The 16,332-nt window shown below is 52.8% G+C and overlaps 1 protein-coding gene across 1 annotated transcript in view; it reads right to left on the bottom strand.

The window, feature by feature from the left end:
• ECE1 (endothelin converting enzyme 1) overlaps positions 1-9,133 on the bottom strand; it is a 114,666-nt gene extending 105,533 nt beyond the window's left edge. The window contains exon 1 of the mRNA XM_081214613.1: positions 9,046-9,133. Within this exon, the coding sequence (XP_081070739.1) occupies positions 9,046-9,048 (3 nt within the window). The 5' untranslated portion in view covers positions 9,049-9,133. The remainder of the gene's footprint in view (positions 1-9,045) is intronic.
• Positions 9,134-16,332: the final 7,199 nt, after the last annotated feature.

Raw genomic sequence — 16,332 nt, 5'->3', positions numbered from 1 at the left:
CATCCCCTACCTGGAGCCCTGCAGTGGCTTCCCGTCACTCTAAAAATGAAATGCCAGCTTCCCCCCATGCTTGACAAGGCCCTGCAGGACCTGGCCCCTCCATGCCCACCTCTTCCTACCCACTTCCTCCCTGCTTCCTCTGCCCAGCCACATCGGCCTTCCTGCCATTCATAACGTGCCAAATCGCTCGTCCCTGCCTCAGGCTCTTTGCACCTGCTGTTCCTTCTGTTTGGAACTCTCCTCTCCCGATCTTTGCCTGGCTGCCCCCTCCTCATCCTTCCCCAGCCATCTAGAGTATCCCACCCCCCACCTCACAGCCACATCATTGTTTTCTTTTCTTTCCTTTCTCTGAAGTGATCTTACTGGTTGGTTGGTTTGTCTGTTTAGTCTCTGGCTCCCTCCGCTAGAATGTAGCTCCTTAAGGGCAGGGATTTTGCTGCCCCATCCACCTCTGTCCCCACAATGATGCACGACCTCATTTCATCCTTATAACCCTGCAGATGAGGATTCAGGAGCTCAGAGAGGTGGAGAGACTTGCCCAAGGTCACAAAGCCCAGAAGTGGCAGGGTACAGACCCAGGTTTGCTCCATCGCCTTTGCAAAGCCTCCATGGGCGGGGCTCTCACGGCCAGAGGCCTGCTCTGGGGGGGCTCTCACCCAGGGAGGACTGATTCACAGTGAGGTGCATAGGGAGGGTACCAAGATGGAGAGCCTACCCACTTTCCCAAATGGTCCTTTCTCAGAGATACGGGACAGCTGGGGTTCACAGGTGGCACAGGTGCAACCCTGGAGGTGGAAAAGCACAGCGCAATTGGGAGCAAATGGCTCCCAAATGAGGGGAGTCTACCAGAAACTGGGGAGCTGCGGAAACCTCAATCCACACAGTGTTTTGCAGAAGGGGAAACTGAGGACCAGGAAGGGGAAGGGACTTGCCTAAGGTCACACAGCCAATCAGTGGTAGAGCCTCATGGCCTGGTGTCTCCAGGGCCAGGACCCCCTCCCTATCCTGAGAAATGACAGACGCCTAGATAAAGCTCAGGCAGGGTCTAGGCAGAGCCCCTGCCTGGAGCTGCCAGGCCCTGACAGCAGAGGCAGGGCCAACAGTGTGGATCTGAAGCATTAAGACAAAGAAAGGACTCAAATTCCATCCTTCTTCTAAAAACATTCATCAGGAAAGTACTCTAGGTTAGGCCATGGGGCCCTGGGCAAAGAGGTGAACAGTACCCTCCTTGGAGAATTGTGTGGCAATTTCTAGGAAAGTTAAATACGCATTGACCCTACGGCCTGGCAGTTCAACTCCTAAGACCCACCCAAGAGACACGCACGGGAATGTCACAGCTGCCCAAATTGGAATCAATTCAAATCTCATCCACGGACATTTACATGCACATCTACCCAGTGGGATGCAATAGAGCCTAAAAAGGCACAGATACTGGCAACAGCATGGAAGAACTACAAATGGTCAGTATTGACTGAAGCTGAAGGAAACCAGACCCAAGTGTACATACATATGAATTCATGCAGATAAAGTTCAAAATCAGGCAAAACAGAGTAATAGAAAGTAGGTCAGCAGCCCCCTGTAGCACGGGGATTGACAGAAGGGGGCACATGGGAACTTTCTGGGGCAGTGGAAAGGTTCTATATTTTGATCTAGGGGGTGATTATGTAGGTGTGTACATTTGTGAAAATTGAGCTATACAAGATGTGTGCATCTTATGCAAGTTATACCACAATGTTAAAAAAACGTACAATCTTGTCCTCAAGAAGCACCCACACAAGCAGCACCAGGACTGGCGTGTGGTTCTCGTGAGGCTAATGCCAGCTGAGCCCCCTGTATGTGCCAGGACTGAGCTGGGTTCTTCTGAAACAGCACCTGATGAAACTGTTCCAACTACTGTACAAAATAGGCCCCAGCATCTCCATATTAGCGACGAGGAAAACACAGCTCAGAGAGGTGACATGCTGTCCAAAGTGACAGAACAAAAAGCGTGGGAGCCAGGCTTGAACCTGGGCCCACTGGTCTGTAGGTCCACTTCTGCTGACCGGCAGCTGCCTCGTCCCATGCCTCCTCCTCTCCAGGGCTGGAGGGAACGGTCCTGTGTGTACTGGACTCGGAGCTTGTGTGAAACAGCTGCTTTGGAAATGCCTCCTTCCTCCCCGCTGTGCCTCCTCCACCTTTCCTTGCCGCTCTCACTGCCACACGTCAGCCCTGGACCTCCATCCAAAGGTAGGTGTGTGTGTGTGTGTGTGTGCGTGCGTGTGTGCGTGCGTGCGTGCGAGTGCGTGCGTGTGTGTTGTTAACCAAGGGGCTTTTCCAACCCTTGGGTTCCTGTGTGTGTGTGTGTGTGTGTGTGTGTGTGTTGTTAACCAAGGGGCTTTTCCAACCCTTGGGTTCCCCCAGCCCAGCCCAGCCAGGGGCCCCAGAGTACTAGGAGGGTAGAGTCCCCACCCTTGGCTTCAGTCCCCAAGTGACGCAACCCAGCGTCTGGATTCAGAGAATCATAAAATGTTTCTCTGGAATAACGGCCACCACCACCATCACTCAGTTCTTACCCTGTGCCAAAAACTATGCGCATTAATGCGTCATCTCGTTAACCCTCACCAATGACCCTCCAAAACAGGTACGTTAGGATCTCATTTTATAGATGGAGAAACCAAAGCTCAAAGGGATTAATTGATTTGCCCACAATCTCACAGTGAGGAAACGGCAGGGATGGGATTCAAACCTCATCTGGCCAACTTCACGCCTGTGCTCTGAACCAGAGTATTACGCTTGTGATCCTACAGGTCACAGCTGAAAAGCCCCCTTGAATCGGTCTATCCCAGCCATGTCAATTTACAGATGGGAAAACTAAGGCTCAGGAAGGGAGAGTGTCTTGCTCAGGGCCACACGGAAAGATAGAGGCAGAGCTGGGCTGGAAGCTACATGTATCTCCACCCTTGGCCTTGCCTTCAGTGACCAGAGCGGCCTGGAGCAGGCCATGTGCACCCGGAGGGGCAGCCTGTGGGAGGCAGAGGCTCTGGTTCCAGGCAGAGGTAAATATTGACATGACGGTGTTTACACTTGTAACCCTACTCCTCCTGGCTGCACCCCCCCCACCCCCGCTCCTGCCTACAGCCAAGGAGGCAAAGGAGCTTGTGGGGAGGAGCCCAGGGAGGGCGAGGCTTATGTGTCAGGCTCACACTCGCGGGGGCTTGTGGTCAGGAAGCTTGGGACATCTCCAGTCAGGGGCCACTGGAGACGTGGGCCGGGGCCCCTGGGGCAATGCCGGGAGCTGGGGAGATGGGGGTCTGGGTGGGGAAGCACAGGCCTGTGTTTAAGTCCCAGCTCTGCCACTGACTGGCAGTGGGACTCAAGGACAGTTGGTGAGTGGGGAGGAAAGGACTTCACTGTCAAGTGCTGTGCAAAGGTGAAAGATAATCAGTATTTCAGCCTGGCCACTGCCCAGCCCCAATCAGCTCCCAATGCCTCTGACCACTGCCCAGGAGTCCCACTCCTGTCCTCAGGGGGCTTTCCCAGGAAGGAAGTTTCTGCTAAATTGAGTGGTAGTTTGGGACTGAAGCCAGAATCTTGAGGAATCAGGAGGCCGCTGCCCGGTTCCAGCTCCTAATTCCCTAAGTGGCCGTTGGGCACCAGCTTTCACAGCTCTGTAATGGGGATAAACCTACTTCCTGTGGTTGGTGTGACAGTCAAAAGGGTTACATTTAAGTGCCAAGTACATGGTAGAGGCTCATTGTACCCCTCAGTCTTCCCTCCTGTAAAATGGGGACGTTGAATTAGACGGTTACAAATCTCCTTTTATTTTATTTTATTTATTTAGTTAGTTAGTTTGTTTTGTTTTGTTTTTGCGGTATGCGGGCCTCTCACTGTTTTTGGCCTCTCCCGTTGTGGAGCACAGGCTCCGGACGCGCAGGCTCAGTGGCCATGGCTCAGGGGCCCAGCCGCTCCACGGCATGTGGGATCTTCCTGGACCGGGGCATGAACCTGTGTCCCCGGCATCGGCAGGCTGACTCCCAATCACTGCGCCACCAGGGAAGCCCACAAATCCCCTTTTAAAACAAGCATTCGAGGTTTTAAGAAGATCTAGCAGCCAGGCCTACCTCCCTATCTCTGCGCCCTGACATTGGGTCCTCCCTCAGCTAATTTCCTGAATGTTCTCCAGAAACTTGTTCCTCTGTTTCCATCTCCCCGTCAGTAAACCGCCCCCCCCCGCCGCCGCCCACCTCGCCAGGAGCCCCGTGGGGAGGAGGGAGCCATTCTGAGGCTTGTCAGCGAGCTGAGACAGGCCAGCGGATATCCCAGGCACCCCATCCTCAGGGCCGCTGGGGAAAGGGCAGAATCCTCAGGGCCTAGACCCCCAGCACCTCTCACTGGCAGTGGGGTTCAGTCAGCATTGCTTGCTCATTAAACTTTGCCCCCCAGACTATAACTCTTTAAGGACAGGAGAGTATCTCCTTGTTGTCATGTCTCCAAAGCTTGGCTCCTAGGAAGCATTCCATTCTACTAACTGTTGCCATATGAAGCAGCTCAGATGCCACCTCCTCTGGGAAGACTTCCCTGATACACCTCCATGGCCAGGGTGACTCTGGAGCTGCATCCCCGTTTTCTACCTTGTTTCAGAGCCATTCAGAAGCTTCACCTTTCTCTCTTTTAGGTCAAAGTTCTTGGAGGCCAGGAGCCCCGCGAGCTATCTGCATGAAAGCATGAGAAGAGGAAGGTCAATGTCCACAGGGCTGTGGGACCTCTGTGGCCACAGCTCCCTCCTCTCCTCACTGCCCATTCTGGGCAGCTTGATGGGGATGTGGTGTGGGGTGGATGGGGCAGTGACTGGTGTCCAGACTACTCTCATCTCTCCTAGGGCCACTCTGGCAGCCTCCTAACTGGTCTCCCAGCCTCCAGCCTCAGCCCTCCTAACCATTCTCCAGAAAGCAGCCTGTACGATCATCTCAAAATGCAGACCGGACCACATCACTCCTCTTACTGCCCTTAGGATCGAGCCCCGAATTCTTACCCTGGCCCTCCCTGCACGCGCCTGCCCCGGGCCACCTCCCAGCCTGCAACTGAATTAACTCCCGAGTGCACCATGTTTTGTCCCATCTCCCACTTACTGCTCCCTCTGCCTAGAATGTTCATTCTTTAGGCTACAACCTTAATGTCACGTCCTCAGGGAGCCTCTTCTGATCCCCAGGCCAGGTCGCCCTATCTGCTCCTCAGCACCCTGCGAGTCTCCTTGGTAACAGAAATCACACTGGTAATTTCCTGCTCCGTATCTGCCTGCCCACCAGACTGCGCAAGACAGACCTACCCGTCTCGTTCATGCCACCCACAGCCCCAGCTCCTGGCATTATGCCACGCACACTTGTTGGGTGAATGAATGAATGAACGAATGAATGAATGAAGGCAGCACTCTGACGGGGGCGAGGTGCTTACCTAGTCAACCAAAAAGAAAAAAATGAGGGGAATGAAAAGTCGTAAACATTTGCTGATGGTCCCTCCCTCACTGTCATCAAAGTGTGGACTTTAGCCAAACTGCTTATGTCTTGGCTGATGCCTGAAACTTTCTGCTGAACCCACCCTGTAGCCCTCTTACTCCTCAAATCCTGCTCCTCTCCTGGTCTCTCCAATTCTGTCTGGGAAACAATGTACTTATTCTTTAACAAAAGTGAACAACATGCCTATTTACCAAAATGTTAGCAATAACTCAGTTATCAGCACAGGCTCTGGCCACACCGGGAAAGGTACTTCTGTGTTCCGGGAACCCCCTACAGACTGGTTCGGGGGGGATGTGGCTGGCCTCCCACCTTTAATTAATAATACTTTTTCCCTCAAGTGCTTAATAGGTAACGAAGCATTTCTACATTGTACCTTACAGAAGGAGCAGATCTGCCCCACTTGGTAGGAAAGGAGGTGTAGAAAGAGGGAATAACTGATGCAGTCACGCAGCAAGTTGGTGGTATATCCAGTATTCAAACCTAGGAGCTGGACCTGTTCTCAACTCAGCCACTTACAGTAAAGATGATTCCCAACCCTTAGCTGTGGCTTTGAGCTCAGCCCCTAGTTTGGAATGTAAAGGAACATTCTCAAGGCACCACAAGAGTGGACTGGCAATGCCGGGTTGGGCCTCCTTCCCCCAACCTGTCCGTCTGGTAACCCTCCAAACATCTAGGAGGTCTGTGCCCGCTCTGGTACTACCTTGCTGTGTGACCCTGGGCAATCTCCTTCACCCCTCTGTGCCTGCTGCTGGGCAGTATGGGGACAGCCAGAGCCAGGAGACACAAAAAGCCTCCTGAGAACCCTCATGTCAAGCCTGCACTGGGGGGGTCTACTTGAGGTCTTTGAGAACAGCGCTGACTCCCTGCCAAGGGGTGAGAGACCTGGGTGGGGAGCTTGGAACCATCAGGGAGATTGAGCCAGGACAACAGGAAACAGCCCACACACTCTCCAAAGGAGCCCCACTAGGAACCCAGGGGCCAGGGGAAACTTGGCAACGATGGAGGGAATGCTGAATTGTTTAAAATCCATGGAGCAGGAGATCCAAGGAATAAACACTCTAGCGGCCCTGAATCACCCCCACCTCAGGAATGAGCACAGGGACTAGTGTTTAGGGGAAACCAAAATGACGGGGGCCAAGGAGGCCTCACATCAGCCTCCTCTGCACCCACATGCAGTGGACCAACAACCCACAGTGGAGCTCTGGCTCCTCGGTCTGCCTAAGCCTCCAGCCATCCAGCCCCAACAAGATCCCTTGCCCACTCTCTCTCCTCTCTCCTGCCTCTCTGATGCGCAGGTGTCAGGCAAGCCCCACTCAGGCCTCTCCCGTACCCCCACACCTCTGGTCCTCTGCTCATACAGGTTCCCCTACCTGGGATGTTCTTTCCAATTCAGATGTCACCTGCTCGGTGAAGCTTTCTCTCACCTCTCCATACAGAAGGGAGCCCTCACCTGGCAGGATCTCTCTACCTCTCCTAAAGATATGCCACCTAGCCTGAGGATTGCGTGGACATTTATGAACTGGTGGAAGCTCTCCTGACACAGTGTTTACGACTGTTTTTCCGTCCCTAGACAGGGCTTGGCATATAGTAAGTGTTCAATAAACCTTTGTTAAAAGATGAGCCAGTGACCCATTCTCTAAGTATCACTCTTCCCTTCTCCCCACAACATGATAAATTTTAATCCTTCTTCCAGACTTAGCAAATAGGTTAGATGTCAGGCAGAACTTCCCACCTTGAGCTTAAGGTTGTACAAGAAAGGCAAGTTAGCTGTATTCGAGCAAAGCACTCTCACTGGGCTATCTCACTGAATCTGTACACCATCCCCGTGAGATAAGACCCATCATCTCCCTTCACAGATGAGGAAACTGATACTGGGAGGTGATGACGTAATTTGTCCCTCTGGGGAAGTAGAGGAACCAGAATTCAAATCCAAATCTGTTTGATGCCAAAGCCAGGGCCTCTCTGACAGGCTGGGAGGCTTCTTAGGTTGTAAGGCTCTGAAAAGTGTCACCAATGCAAGGTGACCTCTCTTTCTTTACTGATTTTTAAGGAGAAAACAGTTCTCTTTCTGAGTAACTTAGGTCAGGGTGGGCTTGGAGGCAAAGTGGATGATATGACCTCAAAGACACCCTTTTTATTTCCCATATATTGAGACCTTAAATCAAGTGCCGGTCCGCGGGGAGTGAGCACCCTACCACTGAAACTGCAAGCAGAGCAATCCAGGGGCAGGTTCCTGATCCACGAGGTGGGCTGGATCCACGATGGTCTCTAAGCACCTTTGGGTGAGGAGTCAAGCCATACCTGCATTACTACTGACTCCGGAGAGACAGGTGGTGCAGGGGAGGCGGACACTCGTGGAGCGAGAAAAGAGGGGACTGGCTTGGAGGGAAGAGGAAAGGGATGTTGTGAGGGCACTCCAGCCCTGGGCAGAGTAGGGGCTGGTCCTGGGGAGCCCCTGGGGGGACTCGTCAGTCTACAGGGGATCCCATCCTGCCCCCACCCGGGCCCCCACAGGCTTGGCAGCACTGCCACGGAGAAGTGGAGGTGGCTGCATCCCCGGGACTGGCAGCCACCATCACTGGCACGTGCCCTTCTCAGGCCCTACGTGGTGACTTGTATCCACTCCGCAGGGTACAGAACTGGACTAGAGAGAGAATCAGAGGGGCCTGTCCTTGGCGAAAGAAGCCACAGAGAAGTAGGTGGCCTTGGCCCCCAAGATGGAGAGGTGATCACTGGGGCCCAGAGAGATATTGAAAGGTCTTAGCTTTCCTTCCAGAGACAACCCTCCTCTCTAACACAGCCTCAACAACTCCGGCCCGACCAAATGGGTTTCTCTCCTAAGGCTTCAGAAACCCCCCTGAAATCCCCATGCCCAGCTCCCTTCTCCCCGGTGCCACTGCCCATCCAAGTCAGTGCTTGGTCTCAGCAACCCCCTCCTCTGAAGACCCATTACTGGGAGATGCTGGGGAGACCAGATCGCTGGGCCTAGGGTCCCCAAGTGGCCCCTGGACTCTGACAGCCGTCAACCTGGCTGCCCAGCCTCCACTCTCAACCCCCTAGGGGAATACTGGACCCAGGGCGCCCGACCTAGCCTTACGAACGCGCTCGGCGCCGCCACCCACGATGCCCCAAGCCGAGCCCCGGAACCACCTCAGAGGCCCGGGACACACTGAGGTCCTACCGAATACAGCCTCTTCAGATTGCCCCCGACCCCCTTACGGAACCAGCCGAGGTTCTCCAAGCCCAGCCGGGTCCAGGGATTTCCGGACGCCCCAGCCCAGAACCGCACCAAGGGACCCCGAACCGAATCGGCCACCCCAAGACCTCCAAACCCAGCCGGGTCCAGCCGCCCAGAACCAAGCTCGGCGCGGCCGCCCCCGACGGGACCGAGCGCGACGCCGCCAGGCGAGCCGAGCCCTGCCCGCGCGCCCCCCGACTCCACGCCCTCCCAGGGCTGCTGCCTGCGCCCAGCCCCCGCGAGCCGAGCTGGCCCCGAGTCCCACTCCGGCGCCGCCGCGGGGGACCGTCGAGGCGGGCTGGGCGCAGCACTCACCATAGCTCGCGCGCTTCGCTCCGGCCCTGCACTGCTCCCCTGGCCCCACTCCCCGTTCCCGGCCGCACTCCTCGGACGCCGCGGCTGCTTGCCGCGGCGGCGCGCTGGGACCCCGATGCTGAGCGCGGCACCGGCGCGGAGTCCCAGGAGGCGTGCCAGCCGAGGGGCCAATGGCGGGGCGCGGGGCCCGGGCAGCGCAGCCAATCACGCCCGGGGGCCGCCTCCCCCGCCCGCGCCCGCGCCTTAACCCTCTGCGCGCTGGGACTGGGGCCGGGGTTGGGGCGGCGTGCGGGGGGCGGCGTGCGGGTCCCCGAGGACAGAAACGGCCTTGGTCTCCGGCTTCAGGGTGCGGGGTCCAGACCTCGCCGAGACTGGCTCGGGGCTGTCGGAGCCCGGGGAGCGGCTCAGCTGTGTCAGGTGCGCGGCGCCGGGAGCCTCGGCGACCTTTGTCTCCTGCCTGGCGCCAGCAAGGAGTGTGACCCAGCGTGCTGCAGCTGCGTGTGTGTGTTTATGTGGGGTGTGTGTGTGTGTGTGTGTGTGTGTGTGTGTGTGTGTAAGAAGGGAGGAGGAGACAGAAAAAGCGGAGGGGGGATGGATCCCGCGTGCCTGTGTGTTTATGTGTGACGGGAAGGCAGAGACTGACTATTTTGGGAGTTTGTTACTGCCTGCTTCCGTGTGTGTGTGTGTGTGTGTGTGTGTGTGTGTGTGTGTGTGTGTAAGAGTGAGAGAGGGTTGAGAGGAGAAGGTAGAAGGGAAGCAGAGAGAAGGATGGATGTTTCTCCATGCCTCTACGTTTGTCAGAGGAGAAACTGTCTCTACATGTGGTTGTGTAACTGCCTGAGTGAAAGAGGTGTGTGTCTGTGTATTTGTATGAATGTGTGATCTGTACTTTTGGGGCCTGTTTTGCATGCACTTTGGTGTGGTAGAAAGAGACTTTGTGTCCCTGCTGTAAACAAGTAGAGCCCAAACCCCTCTGGTTTTGTGGTGTAGCATGTGCACTTGAGAGGAGCAAGGCTGTTATTTGGGACAACTGTGTGTGTAGCCCAGTTTGCAAAAAAGAGAGAGAGAAAGATTGTGGGTGAGGTGAAAATGTGTTTTGTTTATGTGACTTTGTGATTATCTCTATATTGTGTTGAGAAAGAGAAACTAATATGCAGGGACCATGATAAGTGAATGTTTAGGAAAGACAAAGACATTCCAGAGGAGATGGTGTTTGGGCTTTGAAGGACGTATAGGAGTTCATGAGGCCAGAAGGAGAGACCTGGGGAATCTTGCCTACCAGTCACGGGTGACAGAGGTGGATTCTGGAAGACAGGGCATCTACTGCCAGGAGAGGGAGTCGGAGCAGCTGGCAACCACCCCTGGTCAGGAGCTGGCCCAGAGTGATTCTGAGCATGCAGAGGAGGGGTCTGGGCACACAGTGCAAGGTTACAGAGGGACCATCTGTTCCTGGGCAGTGTGTGTGGCCACCTGGAGGGCAGGGAGGGAGCTGTGGAAATAACTCTCCCTGTTTCCATTCAACAGCCCTCTGAATTCTCCAGTGTGGAGGGAAGGAGACAGGAAGGAGGCCACTTGTCAGCATTCACAAAGCTTGTTGAGTGCCGCAGACTAGAAGGGAGGGGTGGGCCCTGCCCAAAAGGTGACCAGAACTTCTCTGGACCTGGATGCCCAGACCCTCTTTCCATCCTGGAGGACTGGTAACTTACACCATCAGCTGCCCAGGCCTGGGCTGGTTTCAGATTCCTGACCGTTCCTTGTTTCAGATTCGTGACCATATCTGATGCCTGGAGGGACATTCTGAAATCCAGGGAGACACGAAAATGGAACCAGTTATCCTGGCTTTCCACTTGCCAGCGGTGTGATTCTGGGGGATTCCCTTCTCCTCTCTGAGCCTCAGTTTTCTCCTCTGTAAAATAGGATTTGTAATTCCTGCCCACCCCCCAGTACTGATGTGAAGATTTAATGAGTTAGTGTACACATGGGCCCTGTGTAAGCTATGAGCCACTGGAAAATGTTAAGCGTTGCTCCATTTATATGAAGTTCAAAGCACTTCAACGCTGTCAGAAGTCTGGCCAGTGTTGCCTTTGGGGAGGGAATGACTGAAAGGGGGCAACAGGGGGACTTTCAGCTGCTGGTAAGGTGGTTTGGGGATGGAAGGACTGGGGACAGGGCTGTGTTCAGTTTGTGAAGATGCCTTAGGATCTGTGCATTTTTTTCTGTGTATGTTATACTACAACAACATGTTGCAAAAAAAAGAAAAGAAAGGTCAGGCATCCTGACCACATTTTATTCACTCACACGATGGGCATTCTGGAATGCTCTATCAACGAGGCAGGAACCGGGCTGAGTATTGGGGATACAACAGTGAACATGATGTGATCCCGACTCTATGAAGAAAAGAGGAGAAAGGGCGTGGCTTTCTCACCTCTGAAGGGGGCACACTGGCAGGGGAGGGGCTTGCCCAGAGCCACTCCCTGGGCTGGCAGCAGAACCAGGACTAGAATGAAGGACTCCTAGTGCTATGGCTGAGTCTCTTCCATTCCACCAGGCTGCCTGGGAGAGACAGGCCCTGGTCTTATGCTGCTCAGGGGAGAACAGTGAGAAGGTTTGCTGCTAACTCTGACCCTAACCCCCAGCTCCTTGAGGATCCTCAGAATTCACCTCCACCAAACAGCCTTCTAGGAACAATTCTATTCTGTAGATGCTATGATTCCCACCCCAGCCCCATGTTACAGGTGAGGAAAATTAATGTTCAGAGAGGGAAAGTGACTTCCCCAAGGTGGCACAGCCAGTCAAAGAGGATTTGGTCCTTTGCTGGCATCATGCTGCTTCTGTTGACATTTGTGGGCTTGCTGTGCTCTCTGACAGAAACCTGGCTGGTTGTGTGGAAGGAAACATGTTTCCCTTATCAGGCTCCTATAGACTGGATGGTGAGGGTGCTTCCTCCAACTCAGGTTTCTGGGCACAGCAGTCAGAGCATCAGGGCTCAAACTGGCAGAAAAACTCTCTTAAACTGAAAAGTACAGGGGTAGAGCTAGCTTTAGTCATGGCTGCATTGAGGAGCTCAGATGATGTTGTCAGGATTCAGTGTCCTTCCCTTGGTCTCTCCAGACTGTTTCCCTCTCTGCTGGCCTCGTTCTCTGGCAGACTCTCTCCTCATGATCACAAGATGGCTGCCAGTAGCACCAGCCAGGCATCCTAGTCTCTCAGCAGCTGCAACAGAAACAGGGACCCTTTCCTCAACAGTTCCAACAACATTCCTCAAACCAAGTCTCATTGGCTCTTACTGAGACATGTATCCATTCCTTGGCCAATCACTGTGGCCAAGGGTTCTGACTGGCTAGGCCATGGAGAGTGAGGGCCTCAGAGGTACCTGGCATTTGAGTCTAGGTGTGATTTCTAGCCATCCCAGCCTCAGGACTCACCAAGGTCCAAGAAGAATCCTCCCGAATTTGTGGAGAGGCTTACATTTCATAGGCCTTCAATAAATGGCAACAGTTCTTATTGGTATTCTTCTTCCTCTGCTTTGCCTCTGTCATCATCTTGTACAGAAGAGACATTCAGTAATGTCTAGCATACAGTAGGTACCCAAAGAATCCTTAGTGGTTGACTGATTTTTGGCGGAAGTGGGGGGCTGCTGATGCCATGTACCAAGTCAGATAGAGTCTGGACAAATTGGACAGCCCACAGGCCTGCAGACAGGATGAGACTCATTATGAGAACTATTTAATCTTTTATTTTGTTTTTTCTTCCGTAACTGAACTGAAGCTACAGTCTAGAGCTCCTGGGGGCATCACCAGACCCTCCAGGAACAGACTCCCCCATCACACACATCCACCCACCAGCCTAGGAGGATATAGTCAGGAAAGCATCAGAAAGAGCCTGTTAGGAGGCTGGGCCGGGAGGAGCAGGCAGAACTTGGCAGACCCAATCAGACTATTTCTACAACCCTGGGGTGGGGCTGGGGACCGGCATGTCCCAGCCTGATCCCTTTCTCCTTGGGCCACCAGCTACTCTGATTCAATTGGGCAGTTTGAGTTTCCATGAGGGACTGGAGGTCCATTAGGTCTTGACTAACAATAGCTGCTATTTATCAAGTGTGTGCTGGGCCCCATAGTTGGCACTTTGCATGATTTAAATACAGGACCAGTGGAATATATTTTGGATACTCACATTATCCCTGCTTTTGCTTTACTCTTTCTGCTATTTTCCCCCTTTTCCCTGATTTCAAGTGCAATTAATATGTGCTCACTGTAAAATAATGTAAACAATATGGTAATGAATACAATAGGGGAAAAGTCCCCCATAATCCTACTCCTCAAATATCAACCACTGTTAACTCCTTGATGACATTCTGCATTTAGCTGTATTAACAGATGTAGTCTGTTCTGTGAGAGGAAGAACATTACATTATTCACCTGTTCATAGCCTCCTTTCCTCCCTGCCTTTGAGGAAGAAAACTCTGTAGTTCAGGTAGCTTCAGCCTGGTTTTATTCTGTGGATCTGAGTAACAGGAGGAGGGAAGGGAAGGAAACGAGCTAAGAGAGAAAGAGCAGAGGTTGCTGGGTGGGAAAAGATGGGAGAGGCTGGAGCAGGGGGCAAGGAGGTAAGAACAGTGCAGCCTGAGGGACTCAGGATACAGATTTGGAGGCTGTCTGCCGAGGGTGGGGGGAAGACGAGAAAAAGAAACAGAGGAAAAGGAATGTTAAGTCTTTTTGAGATTATGAATAAAATTGCCTTTAACATTTTCAAAAGAATTGAATAAATATTTAAATTGCCTTTTGGACTTCCCTGGTGGCGCAGTGGTTAAGAATCCACCTGCCAATGCAGGGGACACGGGTTCGAGCCCTGGGCTGGGAAGACCCCCACATGCCACAGAGCAACTAAGCCTGTGCACCACAAGTACTGAGCCGGTGTGCCACAACTACTGAGCCCGTGTGCCACAACTACTGAAGCCTGCTCGCCTAGAGCCCGTGCTCCACAACAAGAGAAGCCACCGCAATGAGAAGCCCACACACCACAATGAAAAGTAGCCCCCGCTTGCCGCAACTAGAGAAAACCTGCGCGCAGCATCAAAGACCCAACGCAGCCAAAAATAAATTAAAAAAAAAAAAAAAGCTCTTTAAATTGCCTTTCAATTTTTTGTTGCTGGTGGGGAGGGGAGGAATTGGTGTTTCTTTCTAATTCAATAGTGATTTGAGACTGGCCTCAAAGTGGCTCAGCTGTACCCAGGTTACCTTTTTATAAACAAAAAAATGAGATTATATAATATTAATAAGAGCTAAAATGTATTGACTATTAACTATATGCCAGGCATTGTGCTAAATATTCTTCCAGATTACTTTATTTAATTCTGTAATACCCCAATGGGAGCAGGTACTACTATTAGCTCATTTTACAGATGAGGAAGCTGAGGCTCAGAGAGGTGAAACAACTTGCCCAAGGTCACACAGCCAGCACGTGGGGGAGCTGGGATGAGATAACTTTTCCATTATTTTAATCGTCTGCTATGTAGTTGCTTAGTTTTTGTTGTTGTTGTTATTTGTGTGTTTATTTGTTAAGGAGCTTCAAACCCCTTTCTGCTTGTGATCAGGAAGGAATATACATAAATAAAAGTTAGGCATGCACTGTCGTTTACCCCACAATTCCCTGCAGTCAGTATTACCCCTGTTTTCTACGTTAAGAACCTGAAGCTGAGTGGGACATGATCACTAATCTAGAGTAAGGCAGCTTTTAAGTTGTGTCATGGGGTTTGAACTCAAGTGTGTTTTCTCTGAAGGACCATACAGGAGCTGGAGCCGGGGTGGGGATCTGGGCTACATCTCGGTCACCCAGGCACAGAGTCACAGACCCTGAGGGCTGGACCTGAAAGAGATGTGAAAAGTCATCTATTCTAGTCCCTGTTTCCATTTATAAATCTCCTCTGCTGCTTCCTCCACAGAGGTCACATGGCCCAAGTCTGAACACCTCTGCTGATGGGAAACCCACTACTTTTGCGGAGCCCAGAGCCAGGGAAAGTAGGCCAGGCTGGAGCAGTGAAGCAGATGAAATGCCTGAGAGTTAGCTGGGACAAGCACAGAGACTGCCAGCAGGGACAGGAGTGCAGAGAGAATGGAAAACCACTCCCTCCAAATAACAGGAGGAGGGAGGGGAAAGAAACAAGCTAGGAGAGAAAGGGCAGAGATTGCTGGGTGGGAAAAGATGGGAGAGGCTAGAGCAGGGACCAAGGAGGCAAGAACAGTGCAGCCTGAGCTTTGAAAGATCATTTGAGGGACATAGGCTCAAAGGCCTTCCCTGCCAATAGCAGCTCTTCTATATACAGCCCCTCTCAGTGGGAGGAGTAAGGATGTGTTTTTTCAAGAGACCAAGTCACCCCAGAGCCAGACTACTCTAACCCAGTATATTTCCCCTTTTGCTTTGGCTGCTAGGAAGCTCTTAGGTAAGTTATATATTGAACCTCAGTTACTAATTTGGTCCAGAAGCCTGATAGATTTCTCCCTATCTCTTTCTAGTGGCTTTCAATCTCTCTTTTATTTTTTTTTAATTTTTTAATTAATTTATTTTTTTGTGGTACGCGGGCCTCTCACTGTCGCGGCCTCTCCCGTTGCGGAGCACAGGCTCCAGATGCATAGGCTCAGTGGCCATGGCTCATGGGCCCAGCCGCTCTGCGGCATGTGGGATCCTCCCGGACTGGGGCACGAACCTCTAAAATGAAGGGGTTTAAAAAAGGAAAGAAAATGAAGGGGTTGGATCAGTGATTCTCCACCCTGGCAGCCTATTTATTTGAACTATCTGGAGAGCTTTTAAAATGTACTGGCACCTGGGCCCCACCTCAGGTCAATTAAACCTGATCCCTGAGGGTGGATCCCAAAGTTCATCAAACTCCCCAGTGACCTGATTGCACGGTCAGGGCTGAGAACACCCAAATAGCCCCTCAGTGAGGCCCTTTGCAAGAAGCCATTCCATCTGGCATGGCAGAGAAACCAGGGCTTCAGAACCAAGCGGATGTGGGTTCTAATCCCAGATCTGCTCTTTCCCATACCCCAATGTCCTCATCCTGCAAAGGAGGAGAGCAAGGCTCAGTGAAGTCCAAGGTCACACAACTCAGAAGTGCCACTGTGGCAGTTTGAATCCAGGTCTGCCCTCAGGGGCGTTAGGTCTGGATATGGAGAGGAGGTGCAGGCAGGCAGGTCCACTTGGAGCCTGTAGCTCCCCTGGCCCTCTGGACTGCCTAAGCCCGGGCGGAGTCTGTCAAGGGGGACCCTGCAGTCATCCCTGCCCCATAAC

The sequence above is a fragment of the Mesoplodon bidens genome (genome assembly GCF_964165515.1).
Source record: "Mesoplodon bidens genome assembly, chromosome: 2".
Taxonomy (NCBI): Eukaryota; Metazoa; Chordata; class Mammalia; order Artiodactyla; family Ziphiidae; genus Mesoplodon; species Mesoplodon bidens.
Note: the sequence above shows the minus strand (reverse complement) of the source record. Positions and strands in the feature narration are given on the sequence as shown.